Raw genomic sequence first — 22,363 nt, forward strand, 5'->3', positions numbered from 1 at the left:
CATTTCCTATGAATGGAGCTTTTGCAGGACTGGAAGTTGCTCTGGGTGAGTTAGTGACTGAATGTGACAGCCTAGGACCTTACACTACTCCGACTTTATAAGCACTGTCCACTTTGGCTATACTACATTTTTTTAAAATATTTTTTTCCAATAATTAACCTTCGCTTGCTATAACTTTTTTACTTTATAAACTTAAAAATTTTTAAAAACAGGCCTGGCAGGTGGTTCACACCTGTAATCCTAGCACTTTGGGAGTCGGAGGCGGGAGGATTACTCCAGGAGTTCAAGACCAGCCTGAGCAAGAGTGAGACCCTTTTTGTACTCTACAAAAATTTGCCGTTCATTGTGGCATATGCCTATAGTCCCAGCTACTTGGGAGGCAGAGGCAGGAGGATTGCTCATGCCCAGGTGATTGAGGTTGTGGTGAGCTGTAACGACACCACTGCACTCTAGCCCTGGAGACAGCGCAAGACGAAAGAAAAATAAATTGGCTATTTCGTAATAAAACTTAGCTTAAAACACAGACACATTACATTGTACAGTGGTATAAAAATATTTTCTTTATGTCCTTATTCTGTAAGCTTTTTTTTTTTAACTTTTAAAATTTGTTTGTTAAAAACTAAGATGCAAACCACACATTAGCCTAGGCCTTTGCAGGGTCTGGACCATCAATATCACTGTCTTCCACCTCCACGTCTTGTCCCACTGGAAGGTCTGTGGGCATTAACATACATGGAGCTGTATTCTCTTATAATAACAATGCCTTATTCTGGAATACCTGCCTGAGGCTGGTTTACAGTTAACTTTTTTTTTTAAATAAGTAGAAAGAGTTCACTATAAAACAGTGATAAAAAGTGTAGCATAGTGAATACATAAACCAGTAACATAGTTGTTTATTACCATTATCAAGTATTATATACTGTACGTTATTATATGGGTCATGCTTTTATACCATTGGCAGGGCAGTAGGTTTGTTTAAACCAACATCACCACAAACATGTAAGTTTTATGTTGCACTATAACCTTATGATGGCTATGATGTCACTAGAAAAGGAATGTTTCAGCTGTATGTATATGTATGCATATGTTTTTAGTTGCTAAATCTGCTATGTTTTGTGATATTAATTTAACATTTTGGCTTACCTTAGTATTAAGCAGATGCTATTAAACTATATGAGAAATTTTGATCTTTAAAGTATCTTTATTAATATTTTATTTCACAATATTTTAGGATATCAATAGCATTTTTCAGTGAACTTTAACATTTTGAAATTTAATTTTGAGTTTATTTAAATCAGCTGTTGTATGTGTGGTCCATTATTGACAGAAACATTATATGACACATGACTGTATGGTTGAGCTGTCAGCCAGGAATTTATATCTTGACATTTCTACCTAACAGTTCTGAGACCTTTAGAAAAAGAATTTGTCACCTGTGACCATCAGTTTCCTTATACAGAAAATGGGAAATATAGTACAGGTTGAGTATCTCTAATCCAAAAATCTGAAATGCTCCAAAATCTGAAACCTTTTTGAGTGTTGACATGCCACGATACTCAAAGGAAATGCATATTGGAACATTTTGGATTTTGGATTTTTGGATTAGGGATGCTGAACCCTGGTTAAGTATAGTTGCAGATATATCAAAATGTGAAAAATTCAAAAATCCAAAGCACTTTTGGTCCCAAGGATTTTAGATAAGGGATAGTCAGCCTGTATTCATAGTGAGAAATATCATACATTCCTGTAAGAATTACATGAAATGCCAAGTGCATCCTATGTATTAATATCTGGGTATATAGTATCACATGGTTATCACATGGTTCTCTGTGCATATTGCTTTCCAGTGTTTTACCCATTTGTGATGCCACTAGTCAGGTATTTCCAATATATCACTTTGTCAACTTTTGGTTCTTTCTATTTTGAAAATGAAGCAATTTGAAATGTAGGTCGCAGTTATATTATTTATACTAGAAGATACAAGTTTTCTGATAATTTGAATTAATGTTTTCAAGCTTTTTTTTTTTTTTTTTGAGACAGAGTCTCGCTTTGTTGCCCAGGCTAGAATGAGTGCCATGGCATCAGCCTAGCTCACAGCAACCTCAAACTCCTGGGCTCAAGCAATCCTTCTGCCTCAGCCTCCCAAGTGGCTGGGACTACAGGCATGCGCCACCATGCCCGGCTAAATTTTTCTATATATATTATTTGGCCAATTAATTTCTATTTATAGTAGAGACGGGGTCTCACTCTTGCTCAGGCTGGTTTCGAACTCCTGACCTCGAGCAATCTGCCCGCCTCGGCCTCCCAGAGAGCTAGGATTACAGGCGTGAGCCACCGCGCCCGGCCTGTTTTCAAGCTTTTAGCGTGTTGACATTTAGCAAGTTGTATGGGATTTAAAGTGAAGTATGAGTTATGCTGTTAATGTTCTGTTGGTAACTCAGTCTTGAATGGTTAATAAAGAACGTGATGGGCTAGGTAGAGGACTCAATTTGTCTGCAGTCGGCGGTTCTGACTTGGTTCATTGTCAAGTCACGTGGTCACACCATCCACTTTTATCTTGGCACTTCAGTTTTGAGCTTTGCATTAATGCCATTGGATATTAATAGAGCATTGTTAGCCAGAGCAGATTGGATTCCTGTAAAACAATACTTTGTTTTGAAAGAGTAGTCTGCAGTGGGGAGCATTACACTGAATACACCAATCACCGACAGCACGGATAGGAAACGTTGGTAGCTTTGGGATGATATAATTGGCTAATACTTGATTGAAAAAAATGTTAGGACAATTGTTAGAATAAACTCAGCTACTTTGGTATCTAAATTTGCATATGTATGCACATATTTTTAGTTGCTAAATCAGCTATGTTTTGTGATATTTAACATTTTGGCTTACTTTAGTATTAAGCAGTTGCTATTAAACCATATGAGAAATTTTGTTTTATTTATTTTTTGAGACAGAGTCCTGCTCTGTTGGCCAGGCTAGAGTGCCTTGGCGTCAGCCTAGCTCACAGCAACCTTAAACTCCTGGGCTCAAGAGATCCTCCTGCCTCAACCTCCCGAGTAGCTGGGACTACAGGCATGCACCACCATACCCAGCTAATTTTTTTGTATGTATTTTTAGTTGTTCAGCTGATTTCTTACTATTTTTAGTAGAGATGGGGTCTCACTCTTGCTCAGGCTGGTCTTGAACTCCTGGCCTTGAGCAATCCTTCCACCTCAGCCTCCCAGAGTGCTAGGATTATAGGCATGAGCCACTGTGCCTGGCCAGAAATTTAGATCTTTAAATGTATCTTTATTAATATTTTATTTCACAAGATTTTAGGATGTCAATAGCATTTTTCAGTGAACTTTAACATTTTTAAAGTATAATTTGGGTTTATTTAAATCAACATTAAGCTGTTTGTCAACAAAACAAATTTTTGTATATTAACTAACAGTGCCCCAAATAAAGATTTTTCACTCTTTTGGTTATCATTAACTATGACTAAATTTGCTTAAATAATACTGGGCCCATAAGTTTTGCTTCCATTTTCAGACCATGTAGTCTAGCATTAACCCTAGGTAGTCCTGCTATAAAGTGCTGTCAGTTGCCACAAAGGAAAATGGGAAAGGAAAGAATTTATCATTTATTAAGCAACTTTCTTTTTTTTTCAAGACAGAGTCTCACTCTGTTGCCTGGCTAGAGTGCCATGGGGTCAACCTAGTTCACAGCAACCTCAAACTCCTGGTCTCAAGCAATCCTACTGCTTCAGCCTCCTGAGTACCTGGAACTACAGGCATATGCCACCATGCCCAGCTAATTTTTTCTACATATTTTTAGTTGTCCAGCCGATTTCCTTCTGTTTTTTTTTTTTTTTCTAGAGATAGGGTCTTGCTCTTGCTCAGGCTGGTCTCGAACTCCTGAGCTCAAACAATCTGTCCGCCTTGGCCTCCCAGAGTGCTAGGACTACAGGTGTGCACCGCCACACCCGGCCTATTAAGCAATTTTTAGTGTCAGAGGAGTTGCAAAACATTTTTAGTACTGTGATCATTGGTCTTCAAAGCCATGTTCTTTGCACTATACCCTATTGGCTTGCTGATGGTGGGGTGTAGGTAAGAAATCCTTTACCACCACCATGCAGAATGGTGATGTCATATTTGTACATGAAGGTCAGTGCTTTTGTTTTATTCTTCCAGAGGAAATCTTAAACTCTGCCAATATTGAATTATAAGAAGCTAAGTAGTTAAGTATAGATTAATGATGTTTTGCAGTATTTATTTTTATGTATTTGTTCAACATCCAGTTTTAAACTTACAACATGGACAGTTATAATAGTACATCACTTATTTGTTGTCTATAATCACAGCCAAAATATATTGAACTCTTACTCAATATATTTAATAGGCAATGTCCTAAGCATTTAACATATTTTCTTTGTCTCTTAAAAATCTTTTTAGTTGTGGAATAAAAAAAAGAACAAAAAGCATAAATGTATAGCTTAAGTTATCAAGTGAACATTTGTGTAATCTCTGACCAGATCAAGAAGCAGCCCTTTGTAATTCCTCCATGAGATAGCTGCTGCCCTGACTTAATGGTGATCACTTCTTTGAGTCTTGGTCTTGATTTTTTTAAAAAATTTTTTGGTCACGTTTATATATTTCTGAAGACTGTTTAGTTTTTCCTGCTTTAAAACTTTATGTAAATGGAATCATATACTATATTTTTAGTCTGTCATCTTTTGTTCACTCTTAGTTTATGACATTCATATATACTATGTTTTTGTAATTCATTTTTATTGCTATCTTCTAATAAATATACTACATTATTCTTCAGTTATGCATATTTGTATTGCTGGTTTTTAACAATTTTAAACAATGCTGATATGAATATTTTTATACAAGTATCCTGCTTCATAGAAGTATTATATATCTCTAAGGATATACTGAGGAATAAGATTCCTGGATTAAAGGGTATGCATCTTTTCAACTTGAAAATAATACCCAAACTTTTTTTCAAAATTGTTTACCAATTTATATTTCCACGAGCAATGTATATGAGTTTTTGTGTTCTGTACAATCATATTTTCTCACTTTATTTTCTCATATAGTATTAGTCCTATTTCACAGATGTGGAAACTGAGGGCCAGAGGGGTTAGATAACTTGCCAAAGTTCACATTAGCTAATGAGTAGCAGAGCTGGGATTTGAATCTAGGTTTGACTTAAGAGTAGACATTTTTCATTTTAACTGCTATTTCAGGACATTATTTAGAAAACAGAGATTGCCCATAAAAGCTCAATATTCAGTTATTGTATCTTTGATGAAAATTACAGGAAAGGTCTGTGTTGTTGTAGACTTTTCATTTTAATATATATTGAGGGAGTGGAGGTGGGTATGCATATATTACAAAAAACCAAGTAAATAAGAAAATTACAAAGTGTGCCATGTGCTATGAAGGAAATAAAAGGGACTGAGAGGAAACTGTATGTTGGGTGGTTTGGGAAGGAGGAGGCTGCACTGAAGCTAAAAGCTAAAAGATGAGAAGGTGGCAGCCATGCTCACAGTGCGTCACAGTCAGAGGGAGCAATAACCCAGTTCTTCCTCAGGAGAAAATACTTTAAAACAAAAATTTCTGCAACGGAGCTATATCATTTCAAATTAAATATTTTCATTAGAACTCTCAGTAATTAAAGGATAGAGTTTGAGGGGTTATAATAAAAAACATTAAGAAAAGTTAATAGAAATAGGAAAGTGATCTATAGTTGGAAAAATATAGGAACTTCTAAAACAATCAGACTAATCTTTACCTTTTCTTTAATGGCAAATTTTACTATGGGTGGTAACAAAACATTGATGACAAATCCAAAGAATCTCATATGGATAGTTTTATTTTTCAAGCCTTCCTGAGAAGGCATAGGTGTACTGGTAGGCCCAAGGGTCCAGAGGTTGTAGTAGGAAAATATATAAAGGAAGAAAGAACCTAGTATATTACCTAGAGCATTGATTAACATGAGATACTAGCTTGAACAGGTAATGAGGATTTTTAACTGGAGAAAGAAATCCTAGAAAATAGCATAGAAACTGAATGATTGGCCTGTTTTACCTACTCTCTCTACCAGAATAGCCTCCAAATAAAATCAAATAACATACATAATATTAAACATTTGATATGCCTTCCCAGATGAATTATCTAAACACTATGGCAATTCTTTCTTCTCCATAGGTGGTATGGTACAGCTGTCTGTAACAGTCCTATGGGGTGAAGAGTTTCATAGGCACTGTATTCCTTGGGAGGCATTTCTATAGAGAACAAAGAGTTTTTTAAAATCTCCTGGTACTATCCAGTGCAAGCCTTCTGCTGTCGTTTTTCTGAGGACCATGTTAGGAAATCCTTATCTTCTACAGATTTGGAAACAAAGGAATGAGGGAAAGATGAAGAAGGGTGAAGAGCAAAAATATATAGCTGGAGGATTGGGAAGTTCAAGCAGGACAGTTTCCTGAGTTGGGTAATTTGCTTGTCTTTTGTCCCCTTACTCAAAATAGAATCCTAAAATTACCTTCACTCACTGTAATATGTGGAATTCTACCTTTTAGGAAGTTCTCTGCTCTACCAAATTAGCAGCTTCATGTTTCAAGACAAATTAACCCCTCAAAAAGCTATTTATTTGTATATTGCAGTATTACTTAGCATAAAAAATTTGGTGTATATCTCAATAAACATGAATTGAATTGGGTTGGGTTGTGTGCCAGGGTTTGCTCCAACTTCAAATATGAAAAGCCAAGTTATTTCAAACATACAAATCAATTCTTATCCAGAATTAAACTCTTGAAGAGTCATGAGGGGAAAAAAAAGAATCACTCCTTTCTTTGCTATATTTTCTAAGTGTTTGCATAGTTATAGGAAGTAGTAAAAGAATATCTCAAAAACAGGTGAAGATAAAGTATATGTAACTAGGAAAGCAGCTTGTTACACTACAAAATAGTGCTTTTCTATCTTTTTTTTTTTTCATTAGCATAGATGTTAATTTGGGATAGAATTTAAAACTTAGTTCCTGGGGGGATTATTTTTTGGTTTTCTTTATGTGTGTATTATGTTATTATATAATTATGATTTCCCTTAATCTTGGACTTGTAACCTTTTTTTCCCCCCTAGAGACAGGGTCTTGCTCTATTGTCCAGGCTGGAAGGCAGTGGTGTGATCATAGTTCACTGCAGCCTTTAACCCTTTGCACTGGGATGTCAAGTGTGGATAATGAGAAAAAAGCAAGTGAGTGCAAAGGGTTAACTCTTAGGCTCAAGTGATCCTCCAGCGTTAGCCTCCCAAGTAGCTGAGACTACAGGCGTGGATCACCATGCCTGGCTAATTTTTCTTATTTTTTTATAGAGACAGGATTTTGCTATCTTACCCAGGCTGGTCTTGAACTCCTGGCTTCAAGCAGTCCTCCCACCTCAGCCTTCCAAAGTGCTAAGATTATAGGCATGAGGCACTGTGCCTAGCCTTGACTTGTGACTTTTTTATGGCTTATGGTTATCAGATTTTTTTTTTTTTTTTGACATTTAGATGATGTGGACTGCCAGAGTAATTTGAAACTGGATAGCATGAATAAGGATATACAGCTTTGTATTCTTTATAATTTCTATGTTCTCTGCCATAGCTACTACCCTGTACGTAGCAAAATCTTCTGACTAAGCAATTGTTAAATGAATAAAAACTTTATACTATGTATCTTCCCTCCCTCTATTCTTTCCTTGTTCATGTAGTTTTTTCTGTCACTTTAGATTATTTGATAAAGTTTGATTTACTTTGTACAAAGTTTTATTAATTGAGATTGGGATTGAAATTTTATTTCATAGATCAAAATACTAGGAAGCTTTAGGTAAGGTTTTCAATTGTAATTTTTAAAATACTTGATAAATTTTTTCCCTGAGGCTTGATTTTTCTCCATTATTTTAAAAGGAAATCTCTGTTACCACAGATTGTTTCTAAAATACCAAAGAAAATTCTAGCATTAGGGAAGAAACAGTAGCTTGATATTAGAAGAATTTTTTCACTGAAAAAAAAAATCACTAAACCACATCATTGTGTTATAAATACTGTTTTCTCTTAGGTCTAGAAAATTTGAAATATGACCTTTGAAATGTAAAAGATAAATTGGTAAATCAAGACAGTTAACTGAAAACATTTTGTAAATTTCTAAGATGTACATCTAGGAATAAATCTTTTTTTTCTTTTTTTTGGGACAGAGTCTTACTCTGTTGCCTGGGCTAGAGTGCCGTGGCGTCAGCCTCGCTCACAGCAACCTCAAACTCCTGGCCTCAAGCAATTCTCCTGCCTCAGCCTCCTGAGTAGCTGGGACTACAGACATGCGGCCACCATGCCTGGCTACTTTTTTTTTGTTTTAGTAGAAATGGGGTCTTGTTCTTGCTCAGGCTGGAGGAATAAATCTAAAACATATTTACATCCTAATTGTTATAAAAGATTTAATCTATCTTTCTGGTCAAGTATACTTTTTTAAATTAGTTAAGTGTTCATTGAAACCACCAGAGATTAAAAACTAGATCCAAAAAAAGAAAAACTATTTTACTCTCCCTTTCACTTAGTGAAAAGTCACTGTCTATAGAACACTGGCAATTTCTTTTTCTCCTTTGGTAAGGATTAGAATAATAAACATAATGAAACATCCAAGTGGTAACAGCAATGTTTACATATAGGGCTGAAACTCAGAGGAAAGGACTGATCTGGAAGTGGACCTAAGCCATCGTTAACTTATCGCATATAGATGATGGATGTTTAAAGCTATGAGTCTGGTGAGATAACCATAGGAAGAAAATAGAGCAGGAGAAAGGGAAGATAAGTCTAGGATCAAGTGTTGAAGGGACTGGTGTTATTTAATTGCTGGGCAGAAGAGGCTGAGAAAGTGTGATGTTTTAAGAAAGGAATGGCCAGCAGTATCAAATGCTGCTTCAGAAGTTCAGTGAGACAGGAACTAGAAAATGTGCATTAGATTCGGCAGCACAGAAGTCACTGGATGTTTTAATAAAACTCTTTCGGTGTTGTAGGGTGGCGAAGCCAGATTAGCTTGCATTTAAGAATGTACTGTACTGTTAGCAACTTTGGCTGGAGACAGGTGCGATAAAAAGTTAACTATGGTTTTAAAGAGGAAAGAATGAATGATCAAGACGAAGACCTGAGCATACAACTGGGGAAGAGATCATCATCTGTAAGTGTAAAAATTCTCCCTTTCCCTACTTTTTGCAGAGAAGTAATTACCATGAAGACCAGAGTTCCCTTCTATTCTTGTATTTTCTGTGTAGTCAGAAAAATGTTCAGTTTCCCATGTTGTTTTCTGTGTAAGTTTTTCTTTTTACTCTGTTTCCATATCTTCACCCACTACACCTCTCTATCCCTGGCCCCTGTCCTAATTTCAGTCATGAGGTTTTTAACTGTTTGAAAGAACTCTTTAATTGATTGTCTCATGGCTTCTCAAATTGAGCATGTTCAACCAATTTAATCATTTCCTTTTCTGGTTACTGAGGGTCTAACTGTCTAGGTCTTCTATTCTTTCATCTGTCTCTTCCTCCCTTCCCAATTGTATTCTCACCCCCACCCTCAGTCCCTGCTTGGGAGACTCAGAATCACAATGCTATTAATACTTTTTGAAAGATTATTTCCTGGAATAATAGTAAGTTAATTTGGACCAACTTCATTTAACATGGCATCCATAAAATCATTTATGCTATTGTTTTTTACTTTTTATCTATTAATGTGGAAAACACAAAACAAACCCTTCATTTCTGTGAAAATGGCAGGTTTATAGTTCATAATTGCATATATGAAATTTTCCATGATTATAAGGTTTTTATACAATTTTTTTTGGTGTATGTGGACAAAATACCATACCTGATAATTTCCTTATTTCTCTGCAATGTATTTAAAGAAACAAAAGATATATATTCCACTTTGCTCCTGGTTTTTCAGGAAGTTAATACAATTATGAACCAAACTTCATTTTTAAGTCTATTAATTGAGCTACAGGTAATAACAAATACATATTTGATCTTAACTTTTGAATTATATTTTAGAGATAACTGAAGCATTTTCTTAAATAGAGCTGCCAGAAGATGAGGAAGATAAATTTTTCCTTTTGTATGGACCCATCTTTATTTTAAAATACTGCTTGATACAGGCAGTATTTAAGTGGAAAATCTTACTTTGTTTTTTTAACACAGTTGTGCACTCTATGGTGGAAACTAGAAAAATGATTGCTAGATCTACAATTTGTTTTGAGGTGGAATATTGATCAAGACCCATATCAAAAATTTTAGGATGCCTGCATACTTTTGCATTGCTAAAAAAAGCCCATATGGATAGTTAGCCTTGGAAAAAGTAGCCTGTTAAGTATACAAATCTTTAGTTTTCTTTTAATAGAGATTGGAAGAGAGATGTCTTTTTAGTGTATATTAGATATTGTATTTTCTTATAATACTTGGAGGTCATATATTCTAAAGTCTTCTTTCATAAAATAACTCAAGAGCATTGTGTACCTTAGAGTAAAAATTAAGGAACTTCTATCTGAAGTTAATTGAGTTAACAGGCAGACTTTTTTGGTCTGGCTTTATTTGAATAATTGAACAGTTGTGTTTTCAATCCCTATTTGGAGTCAGTTTTTATTATTTGGCATTGTCATTGACTACTGGAACACAGTCAACAGTAGAAGTACAGCCAAAGTGGATTGTTCTTGCAATTTAGCTATGCAGGCTCCTGGGCACAATTTTTTTTTTTTTTTTACTTCCTATATATTTATTTCTAATGTTTTTAATCGTTGCTGGTTTCCATGTTTATACCAGCAAGAATAGGGATAACAATAGGCAGGCATATTCACTGAAATGAGGAGTGACAGTTTGTAGTCTCATATAAAGGAAGAGATGAGAGAAATGACTAGAAGCAGTCACTTCAAAAAGTTTGTAACCCAAAAATTCCACTCCTGGGTATATACTCAAGATAAATAAAAACAAATGTGCACTCAAAAACTTGTACACAAATGTTCATTGTAGCATTATTCATAATAGCCAAAAATTGAAATCAGCCTAAATGTCTACTTGATGAATAAAGAAAATGTAGCATATCCATGCAATGAAATATTATTTGGCAGTAAAAAGGGGGGAAGTACTGATATATACTGTAACATTAATGAACCTTGAAAACATTTTGCCAAGTGAAAGAAGCCACACACAAAACCTACATATCATATGTTTGCATTTATATGTAATGTCAGAATAGAGAAATTTGTGGAGACAGAAAGCTAGTTGGTGGTTACCAGGGGCTGGAAGAAGAGGGAATTGGGGAGTGACTAATGGGCACTGAGTTTCTTTTTAGTGTGATAAAAATATTCTAAAGTTGATTGTGGTGATAGTCTTACAGCTTTGTGGATATGCTAAAAATCGTATTGTGCACTTTAAATGGGTGAATTGAGTGGTATGTGAATTATATCTCAATAAAGCTGTTTAAAAAGTACAGCAGATTTGGAATAATTTTAAATTTTTTATGGGGGCGATTGGTTCTGTATACCATAAGCCTGGGGGCATGCCTCTTATAATATAGTACAATAATCATTGGTAGATGATAGTTATGAAACTGTGTTATAAGAAAAATTATTATAATTATGTCTTAAGCTCTGTTTTAAAACATTTGTGGGCTACTATCAGAAGTGTTTAACATTAAAGTTCATATTTAAATTCTTAGTGATCTTAAAATGATTCATAATCATGTATTTCATGTAGTTGAGGTTATAGCTATGTTAGTTAATGAAAACATGAGGATTGGTTTAAAATTTAATTATTTTTATCTTAACATTATTAACAAGCCTAGTAAATTATTTTTAAAAAAATACTTATATTATTGCATCTGGCTTCTTTTAGTGTATCTTTTCAAAATCAAAGAATCATCAGTAGTTGTGCTATGTAAAAATGGAATCCAAGAGATGATCTAGGTTGATAGTACTTTTAAAAAGCATATAGCAATATTGCATTAAGTGCAATTAAATGACAGATGTTGGGTCAAGGGAAAATGGAAGTTTGAATTATTATGTAGATTTTACACTGTGGTAACACAGAACTTGCATCTCATTTCTGTAATAAAAAATTGTATTCAGAATTCCCCAAAGCATGTGAAGCACTGAAAATGGTTTTAAATAATTAATTTATAATAGTTGCTTCTTCTACATTTATGGAAAGAATGTCTGAAATATAGCTGTATTTTGTTCTCTGCTATTGAAATATAGGTAGAGGAACAACCCTGGGGCTACTGTTTGGGACATGATTTTAGATCCAGAACATCTTTTATTTCCCAAACCATCTCCTTTCTCCCTTCATGCTCTTTTTAAGGCTCTGTTACTGATTTTGAAAAGTGTCATATGCCTTTGGTGTATTGGGACAGAACAAAAATTGAGAACCACTGAGAGAGAAAGTAAAGAACAAAAATCTAAGAATTATAGAATCAGACATGAAATTTAAAAATCTAAGAAGGGGCCAGGCGCGGTGGCTCACGCCTGTAATCCTAGCACTCTGGGAGGCTGAGATGGGCTGATCGTTTGAGCTCAGAAGTTTGAGACCAGCCTGAGCAAGACCCCGTCTCTACTAAAAATAGAAAGAAATTAGCTGGTCAACTAAAAATATATGTTTATAAAATAATAAAAAAACTAAGAAGGAAACATCAAACAGCTCATGTCTGAATCTGAAAAAATTACAAAGGAAAGCTTGAAGAACACAGATAAGGAATGAGTAAAGGGAAGAGTTATGAATCGATCTTGGGATCTGCAGGACTCTTACTGTCTTGGACTATAAAGGGGAAGCTGTATTCATTGGTGAGGAAGAGGAGTTTTAATCTGTTAATGCTGAAATTTCAGATGTGGGAAAGGTGGCAACTAGGTGATGTGAATTTGTGGCTGGAGAGATGCAGTATGAATTGATTGACCTAGCTAGCCTATGGCTAGCAATCAGTATTTATTCTCCAGATATTACCAAAGTGTAATTACAATTTGAAGTTATTAAAATGAGTTTACTGTCATTGTGAGATTTAAATTTTAAGAAATCTTAGTAATTAAGGCTTCCTTCTACTTTATTGCTTTATGTTTTCCTCAGGTAAAATATTCAGAAACCCTTGATTGCTGGAAATCTATATGGTGTCCTCCTAAATATGGTTAAGTGTATTTGTATTTATCAAGTGATTTTAATTTTTAAATAATTCTTAAATGTAATTCACATTTCTTTTTATAACCAGGAACCTTTTGAAGATGGCTTTGCAAATGGTGAAGAAAGTACTCCAACCAGAGATGCTGTGGTCACATATGCCGCAGAAAGTAAAGGAGTTGTGAAGTTTGGCTGGATCAAGGGTGTATTAGTATGTATATGTAGACGTTATTTTAGAATTACAGTATTTGTTGATTATAAAACCTTCCTAATATTCTCATCAGTTCTCAAGAGAATTTTTATTTCCCTTTGTTACAAGTTTGTTACCTGAGTGCTGTGGAAGACCAAATTAATAACTTGTACCTCCTTTTGTTTTGGATATTTAATTTAATACAGAAGATATATTTATTAATTTAACTAAATTATCCTTGATTGCCTGTAAATTATATTTCATTGCCTCTTGTGAATTTCACATATTGTCACTTTTGGGAGATTAAGTATGAAGCTATCAGATTGATGGAAACATCAAAATTCAGAAAGCTGAGCAAGGAAGAGAGCTGAAATATGCCAGCTTCCTTTCCTGCTACCCCATTATCTTTTGAAGAGAAGTATATAGAAGTTAACAAGTAACAGAATAAAGAAGAAATCCCTTTCTTGAATTTACTTCAGTACAACAAACAGGTTTAGGTGATTAAGGTTCATATTTGCTTCTGTTTTTCTGTGTTAGAATAGGCACTAAGGTTTTACCTAAAGTAGACCAGACTGCCTTCTCATTGGGACTTTGGGAGCATTTAATAGAGTTGGTTTTGGAATTTAGAGGAGAGGTAGAGGGAAAAATTGCAGTTCTGGTAGTGATTTTATTGTCTAATCAATAAGGTGAATGCGAAGCTCTACGTATTGTTTGCTTACTCTTAGATTTTAGTACTTTAGGAGACTACATGTATGAGCATAATAAGTGAAAATAAATTGGGGAGACTTTCAAAAATTTAATTAAAAAAAATGAACAATTGGCATTTTGTATTGACATACTTAAATCTGCTGAAGAAATCATATAAAAGGAGGATGTTATAAAAGAATGAGCAAAAATTAAACTTATGTCAGTAAAGGGGAATATGAACTTTTTTTAAGGGCTGAAGTCTTAAAATACTTCTTGTATCTTTTCTGTTTCTACTGCTTCAGATAATTGTGATGAGCACATTTATTTTTTTTCCTTTTTTATTTACTTATTTTTATTTTATTTTTTTTATTTCGGCATATAATGGGGATACAGATTTTAAGGTTTCAATAAATGCCCATTTTCCCTCTTCCCCCACAAGTCTGAGTCTCCAGCATGGCCATCCCACAGATGGTGCACATCTCACTCATTATGTATGTATATACCCGCCCCCCTCCCACCTGCCCAATACCCTGTTACTGTAGTACCTATGTGTCCACTTAGGACACAGTTAATACCAATTTGCTGGTGAGTATATGTGGTGCTTGTTTCTCCATTCTTGGGAAACTCACTTAATAGTATGGGTTCCAGCTCTAACCAGGAAAATATGAGATGTGCTATATCACCATTGTTTCTTAGAGCTGAATAGTACTCCATGGTATACATATACCACATTTTATTAATCCATTCTTGGATTGATGGGCACTTGGGCTGTTTCTACAGCCTTGCAATTATGAATTGAAAGCACATTTATTTACACACACACTATCTTATATTACAATGCATTTACATTAGCTCAAATGTAAGCTGTTATTAAGCTCTTTTTTTTTTTTTTTTTTTTTTTTTTTTTTTTTTTTTTTTTTTTTTTTTTTTTTTGAGACAGAGTCTCGCTTTGTTGCCTAGGCTAGAGTGAGTGCCGTGGCGTCAGCCTAGCTCACAGCAACCTCAAACTCCTGGGCTCAAGCAATCCTGCTGCCTCAGCCTCCCAAGTAGCTGGGACTACAGGCATGTGCCACCATGCCCGGCTAATATTTTTCTATATATATTAGTTGGCCAATTAGTTTCTTTCTATTTATAGTAGAGATGGGGTCTCGCTCTTGCTCAGGCTGGTTTCGAACTCCTGACCTCGAGCAATCCGCCCGCCTCGGCCTCCCAGAGAGCTAGGATTACAGGCGTGAGCCACCGCGCCCGGCCTGTTATTAAGCTCTTTTTAAAAACTATAGGCCAGGCGTGGTGGCTCATGCCTGTAATCCTAGCACTCTGGGAGGCTGAGGTGGGAGGATCGCTCAAGGTCAGGAGTTCGAAACCAGCCTGAGCAAGAGCGAGACCCCGTCTCTACTAAAAATAGAAAGAAATTTAATTGGCCAACTAAAAACATATAGAAAAAAATTAGCTGGGCATGGTGGTGCATGCCTGTAGTCCCAGTTACTCGGGAGGCTGAGACAGGATTCCTTGAGCCCAGGAGTCTGAGGTTGCTGTGAGCTAGGCTGATGCCACGACACTCTAGGCCAGGCAACAGTGAGACTCTATCTCAAAAAAAAAAACCCAAAAAACAAACTATTAAAAGGGTGGGGTAGGAATTAGATTTAAAAACTGTATCTTCTATAGTCAAATGTACTACTTTTGGCTGGTTTAGTGTTTACTGCTGTATTATTTGATTACTTTTCTTCATATGTATCTTATTTTTCTCTTCTAGGTACGGTGTATGTTAAACATTTGGGGTGTGATGCTCTTCATTAGATTGTCATGGATTGTGGGTCAAGCTGGAATAGGTAAGTGAAGCTATGTCCTGCTTGATTTGAGAACAATGAGTGAACAAAATAGCTCTGCCTGAGCTCTCAACCTCATAAAACTCAAGCAGTGGAGTCAATCTGATCTGTGTTTTTCTTTATATCAGATTTTTATTTTAATGTTACTTTTTTTCATAATTCTGATTTGATTTTTCTAAAATGGCATCAGAATTAGGTATTATAACTTAAATTCATTTACTTAGACCAACCAGTTTAGATAATGGCAGGTAAAGTATTCTCAATTTCTTTTCTTTCTCCTTAAAGGTCTGTCAGTCATTGTAATAATGATGGCCACTGTTGTGACAACTATCACAGGATTGTCCACTTCAGCAATAGCTACTAATGGATTTGTAAGAGGAGGTAACTTCAGTCTTTTTGTATCATTATCATCAGATTACATGTACTAAATAGAGATTTAAATTGTATTGCTAATTATTTTTTACCTTACTAAAAGCAACATATGAGGTCTACGTAGACAAGAAAGTTACTACTGAGCACTTCCAAACTAGTATATATGAATGTAAAATTTTATATTGATCCATATACATACACTTTAAATTAAGGTGTTCAGCATGTCTGGTAGCTTCTACTTGAGTCTCTCCTCCACTGGGCTGCATCCTGTTGCCTCCTCCCAGGCTTTAGTCCTTGGATCAGTAACATGCATCCTGGCATTTGGTCAGCATTGTACAAGTATAACCTCATTGCCCCTCATTTGAGGTAAACTGAGGCAGAGTACCTTTCCCATGATCTAATAGCTTTGTGTGAGATACACCTGGTTCTAAATCCTTACTTTCAGGTCTAGCTCTACACTGTGAACACCCTTAGGCCTCATTCATTGACATCCACAAGATCTGTAGAGTTGGAGGTGAGGGAGGGAAGAATAGGGAGGATAGAAAGAGAATGTGTGTGTGCATGCACACCAGGTTGAGCTGTTCATTTTTTTCAATTTATGTAACCAAATCATTTGTACCCCAAGCTTTTCATTTTTTGTCATTGTCTTCATATGTTAAGAAGTATGATGCATAATATGATCACTATGGCCCTGGAAAACTAGCATCTCGTATCAATATAATTATGACTATGCTGAGTATGTATCACCGTTTACAGAAGTTTTATGTGTATTAGTCTGAATTGAGCTAGATTGGGATGTTAGATGTGGATATGTCCAACAGAGTTAATCAGACAACACCCAGAGATTCCTCTTGCCTTCCTGTGAACTGGATGCCCCATGCTTCATTTCTGTCTGCCACTATTGGGGAATGGAAGAGGGAGGAGAAACAGATTGCACTATTAATTATTTGTAGGGGGTCAGCAAATCATCAAAGAATTTCTTACCATCAAACCTCAGAATCCAGGTTGTAAGCCTCAAGGGGAATGGGGAAGAGACATGAATCCACTGGTAGCGTGAACCCTGAACTGTTTCCTTTTTGAATCCGAACTTTGAAAAGTTCAGGATTTTCCTGGATTGTGACCAAAAAGCCATTTCATTTTTCAATATTATTGATTTTGTGTGTGTGCATGTGTGTAACTACAAATACAACTATGACAAAGACTTTGTCCAGTCTTCTGCCCTGAAGTGTCAGGGAGAGTATTAAAATGTAGAAGCTATACAGGTTTGCTTCGGTTCCATCAAAATGATAGTTCACAAAGGAAGAACATATAGGGGAAAAACATTGGATTATACAATTTGGAGTTCTTCCATTATCGTCAGGTATTTATACAATTGAGAAGTAAATACATTTGCTGAAATGATGAAACCTATAGAAAATATAAGAGAAAATCATTAATTTAAAGAAACGACCAAATATTATGAAGCTTCATATTTCAATTGTTAGTTGGTGACTTTGGACACCTGGCTGATCTTTACAGAATATAAACAGGCTGCATCATCTGCAATGAATGTTTCCTACAGATTATTTCGGTGAACGTAAGCCACTTCTGTCTCCTCTGTATCTGACTCATGGACTTGGCGACCCCTGACAAGATTTATTTTGGTATCATGGAAAAACAGTATTTTCCACATGGGAGAAAGTAGATACAGGCATAAAACTGAGATCATATTGCACCTGTATTCATAATTCTAAATTGGAAGTATTAGTAGACTCATGCATTTTATCTTGAAAGTATATATTTCTTAGCTCTGTCCATTAAAATAACCAGTAATAAAATGACCTGTCCATTAAAATGACCAACCCAGAAGCAACAAGCAACCCTAGTACCCACTTTATGTATTTCCACTCAAAAGAACCAGAAGATTTTGGAGAAATGATTGATTCCAGATCTGGGCAGGAAATATGCTTAGACATCTTTTCACATTCGGGAACAAGGAAGATAAAGGAGACTACTAGTTTCACGTCAAAAAGATCTAGGAGCAAACTTTGAAGCTGACACTGGCTGAAGTTTGGATAATTTGACCAGCAATAATAATAATAACTGATTTGGATGAAAATATAATATATAATAAAATCCATAGTTCACAATGAAATATGACAAATAGAATCTTATTTTTCACTTTTCAAACATGCTAGGGGACCATCTTACAAAAATCAATAAATAAAGGTAAAGAATCTGGTGTTAAATTCCTGAATGAAAGTTTCTTTACCTGAACTTAAGGTAACCAAGAAATTGATGGGATTTGTTTTTTAGATAATTATTCTACGTAATAAGTGAAGGAGGAATGAGAATTATAACGTTCAACTTTGTAAACCTTTTACATGATGAAAGTACTGTGAAGTATTATTTCCCAACAGGTTGGATCTAAATTGCATCATGCCCATATCTCCAGGAAGCATTTTATCGAACATGCAGGGAAGAGAGGAACTTGTTAAATGACACTATAGGGTGATGACAGCAAATTCCGGACTGAAAATCTCTATGGAACAAGGAATCCTTATTCAGCAAAATTTCACAGAGCTAAAAAGATGGAGAAGAGGGAGTTTTAGGGTTTGAGACAAACTGAAGAGACTCCATATAGGAGTGTGAGTTTTGTTTGCCATTTTTAACTAAACTAAACCCTAGGATGGTACCAAGCATGCCTGGATTAGATTTCCTACCAGCCACTGAGGAGTTGATTTTGACTGCCTACTGCGTAAGAGCTAGTTAGAGAGGAGGGTAAATTGAGCTAGAATTATCCAAAGGATTAGGGTGTCAAAGGGGAAATGGGTGGATGCTATGGGTGTGGTGATGTCTGGGGGACTCATCTGAACTTTATGTAGGCTGAAAGTTGATTATGAAGGGAATTAATAAGGAAATAAATGTACTTAAAATATTGTTCAAAGCTTGGGAAACATAGTAACTCTGTTTAGTAATTTTTATTTTGAAGAGCTGTGTTTTAAACCTAATGCATAGTTATCTTTTTTATTAATATAAATAACTATTTTGAGGGAATGCTTGACAATTTTTTACCTTGTTAACTGAAATAACATACATTTTTTAATATTGAACAGTATTTTTGAACAATATATTCTTCCAGCTTTGTAGAAGTTTGTGAAATGCATACTTTTCAAGTGTTGTGTGCTTTTCGCAGTAAGAGATTTAATATGACTAATTAGTTTTAACAGTGGCTTCAACAGTATATTTTAGAGATTAAGCAGATATCCATCTGGAAATGTTGTACTGATTGTTTCTTTAATATGAATTAACTACCAACTTGTAAACAAATGTAATGTCCAGTTATGAAATCTAGAACAAATATTATATGGAAACATTCAGGGTTTCTTAAAAAAAAAAAAAAAAAGCAAAAATGTAGAAAATAAAAGATAAATAGTTTCAGGCTTGATTAGATTTTAGTAATGAATTTTGGGTGCTAATAATAGCTACTGGCAGCAGGTCAGAGAATCGTTTCCTCAGTTCCCCGCTCTCCACAGGGTAAGAATAGTAGTGCCAAGTAACTAGTAAAGTTTGCATTCATCTCTGGCATAGTCCCTGACTGTTCCTGAAGGACACGTTTGTGATCCTCAGGTTATTGAAGCCTGCTCAGGTCCCAGAGCTCCTTCCTCTTCTGCAAGTCCTCATGCCAGTCTTCTCAAGAGCTTGGATTTTAGAGCATTTACATGAATCATTTGCAACAGGTTCTGCAACTTAGGTGGTGCTAGCCAGCAGCCATCTTCACTCAGGTCTGTATTTCCTAGATTTCACAGACCAGAGTTCTCCCCATCTTCAATTAATCTGTGTTATTCACAGACTCATTTGTAGAATAAAAACAACTGCAGGCAACTGTTCATAAGATGAAAGCAATGTAAATTCTGGTTTTTAAGTCATATCATACTATATGAACTGAGTAATGGAAGGGAATGGTTCCTCAACCACTTTTTGGTATTAGGACATGTAAGTGACTTAGTTAAAAGCAGATGTCGGTGCCCTTTCAAATAAAAACCCAAGTTGCATAACATTTCAGACAGGTAGTTCTGAAAATCTAAAATCAATGTAAACCTGCCTATTCTAAGACCAAGATGAAGTTCTATATTGCATTTCTGTCAGTCAACAGATAATTGTTGAGCATTTTGTAACTGGGTTTATAATGATGAAAATCAGACAAAATACTGTTTTCTTGTAGCCTATGTTCAGATCATAGTAGCTATTATTTTTTTGAGACCTAACTGGTAGATACAATACCATGTTGTTGACATACATTATCTTACTTATTATAGCATTGGTGTAGTCACATTTATCATTTGCACGGATGATAGCAAAAGTGAAGCAATTATACCTATTCTTTCCAACAAAATTAAATTTTATGCAGATTCTTCTGATGAATCTTTTTAAAATATCTACATCATAAGTCAGAATTTACTTTATGTACTCATATCTTTTTTTCTCTGAAATAATTGAAGACTTCCTCATTTTTGTGTATATATAAAGCCAGAACATTGGAAGTGAGGAAAACTTTTCCCCCATGTTATTACAAGTGACAGAAAGTGTTTTCTGTATTGGTAAAATTGTATTATCATAAATTGTCAATTTTTTTGTTTTGTTCATTGTGTGTTAATTCCTAGCATTACCAAGCAAGGAGTTCTAAGTTAGAATTCAGCTCCATAGTTCTTTCCTTTTATAGCTAATTTGTTTTAAATGATAACTTTTCAGATCATTGAAATATTTTAAGAAGCTGTATGAAGTGGTTCTGTAACAGTTATATTAAGAGGTTTTATTAGACTTAAATATATCATTGTGTTTTCAGTTCAGTAAGACACTGTTTGTATACCACAGATGAGAACCTGGCATATATTGTTAATAATTTTCGACATGGATTTTTCTCTTTGACTCATTGGTGATCTTTAATTTTGAACTATGAATAGAAATTTCTAAATAGTTTTCTTTCCCATTGTTAAGTTTATTACATTTTTGTTATTGTCACCCTTGGATTTATTCCTCAATGTACCAACAAAATTTAATTTTCATAAAATTTCCATAGCTATCACCAAATACATAGATGATTCTTATATTAATCATTTCCTCCAAAGGAAATAAAAGATGTATGGACTCAAATTTTCCATTTTCCTCTTTGGTGGGCTATTAAGCTCCCCGTGATTGTTCCTATTTCTTATTTATCTCAGATTACAAAAGTAGTTCATATACATTATGCATAATTAAGTTTCAGAGTAGCTTAGACATTAAAGACTTAAAAACCTAAACCTAGCACTTCTACCAGGGAAAAAACTATCAATTAAACTGTTTATTGTCTTTTCTCCAGATTTTTTTTCATTTTTTTTTAAGGTATGTTTTGGATAAAATCATTTAAGTGTAAAATTCTATAAGTTTGACAAGTAAAAACAGTCCTGTAAACACCACCACAATCAAGGCAGAACAGTTCTGTCACCTCTTGTGCTCCTGTGCCCCTTTGTAGTCATTCCTCTCCTTACCCTCAGTTCCTTGCAACCACTGACAGTTTTTCAGAATACCGTACACATAAGATCACATGGTGTGCAACCTTCAGAGTCGGACTTCTTTCACACAGCAGAATGCTTTTGAGATTCCTCTGCATTGTTGTGTGTGTCACTAGATCATTCCTTTTTATTGGTGAGTATCATTTCATTGCATAGACATGCCACAGTTTGTTTATCTATTTCCCAGTTAAGGGGTATGTGGGTTTTTTCCAGGTTTTGGCTATTGTAAATAAAGCTCCTGTAAGCATCAGCACAGACATTTTTGTGTGAACATAGCTCTCTGTTCCAGTAACATGGGGTAGAGTCCAAATATATATTTATTCTTATATCACATCACAGCAAGGAAAAGATTTTTAGTATTTTGACTGAGTTTGTAATGGAATTTATAAGAGGGCTTTATTTTTTTCCAAAAGTTTTAAAATTATTAAACTCTTACAGCAGTAAGAGAGAGGCAAGGCTAATTTTGATTTTAGTTGTGGGACTAAATAACAGATCACTTGAGTCTTTTCACAGATTTACTACTCACCTATTGAAGTTACAGACTTTTCTGAACCTCAGCCTTATTTGTGTAAAATGAGATGTTTGGCATGTT

General features: G+C 35.0%; 1 protein-coding gene across 2 annotated transcripts in view; it reads left to right on the forward strand.

Annotated features, from left to right (window-relative positions):
- SLC12A2 (solute carrier family 12 member 2) overlaps positions 1-22,363 on the forward strand; it is a 92,980-nt gene that overhangs the window by 14,118 nt on the left and 56,499 nt on the right. For both annotated transcript variants that reach the window (XM_012740367.2, XM_012740368.2), the window contains exons 2-4: positions 13,257-13,376; positions 15,796-15,871; positions 16,154-16,249. In XM_012740367.2, coding sequence (XP_012595821.2) covers positions 13,257-13,376; positions 15,796-15,871; positions 16,154-16,249 — 292 coding nt within the window. The remainder of the gene's footprint in view (positions 1-13,256; positions 13,377-15,795; positions 15,872-16,153; positions 16,250-22,363) is intronic.

This window comes from Microcebus murinus, chromosome 11, assembly GCF_040939455.1.
Source record: "Microcebus murinus isolate Inina chromosome 11, M.murinus_Inina_mat1.0, whole genome shotgun sequence".
Classification (NCBI taxonomy): Eukaryota; Metazoa; Chordata; class Mammalia; order Primates; family Cheirogaleidae; genus Microcebus; species Microcebus murinus.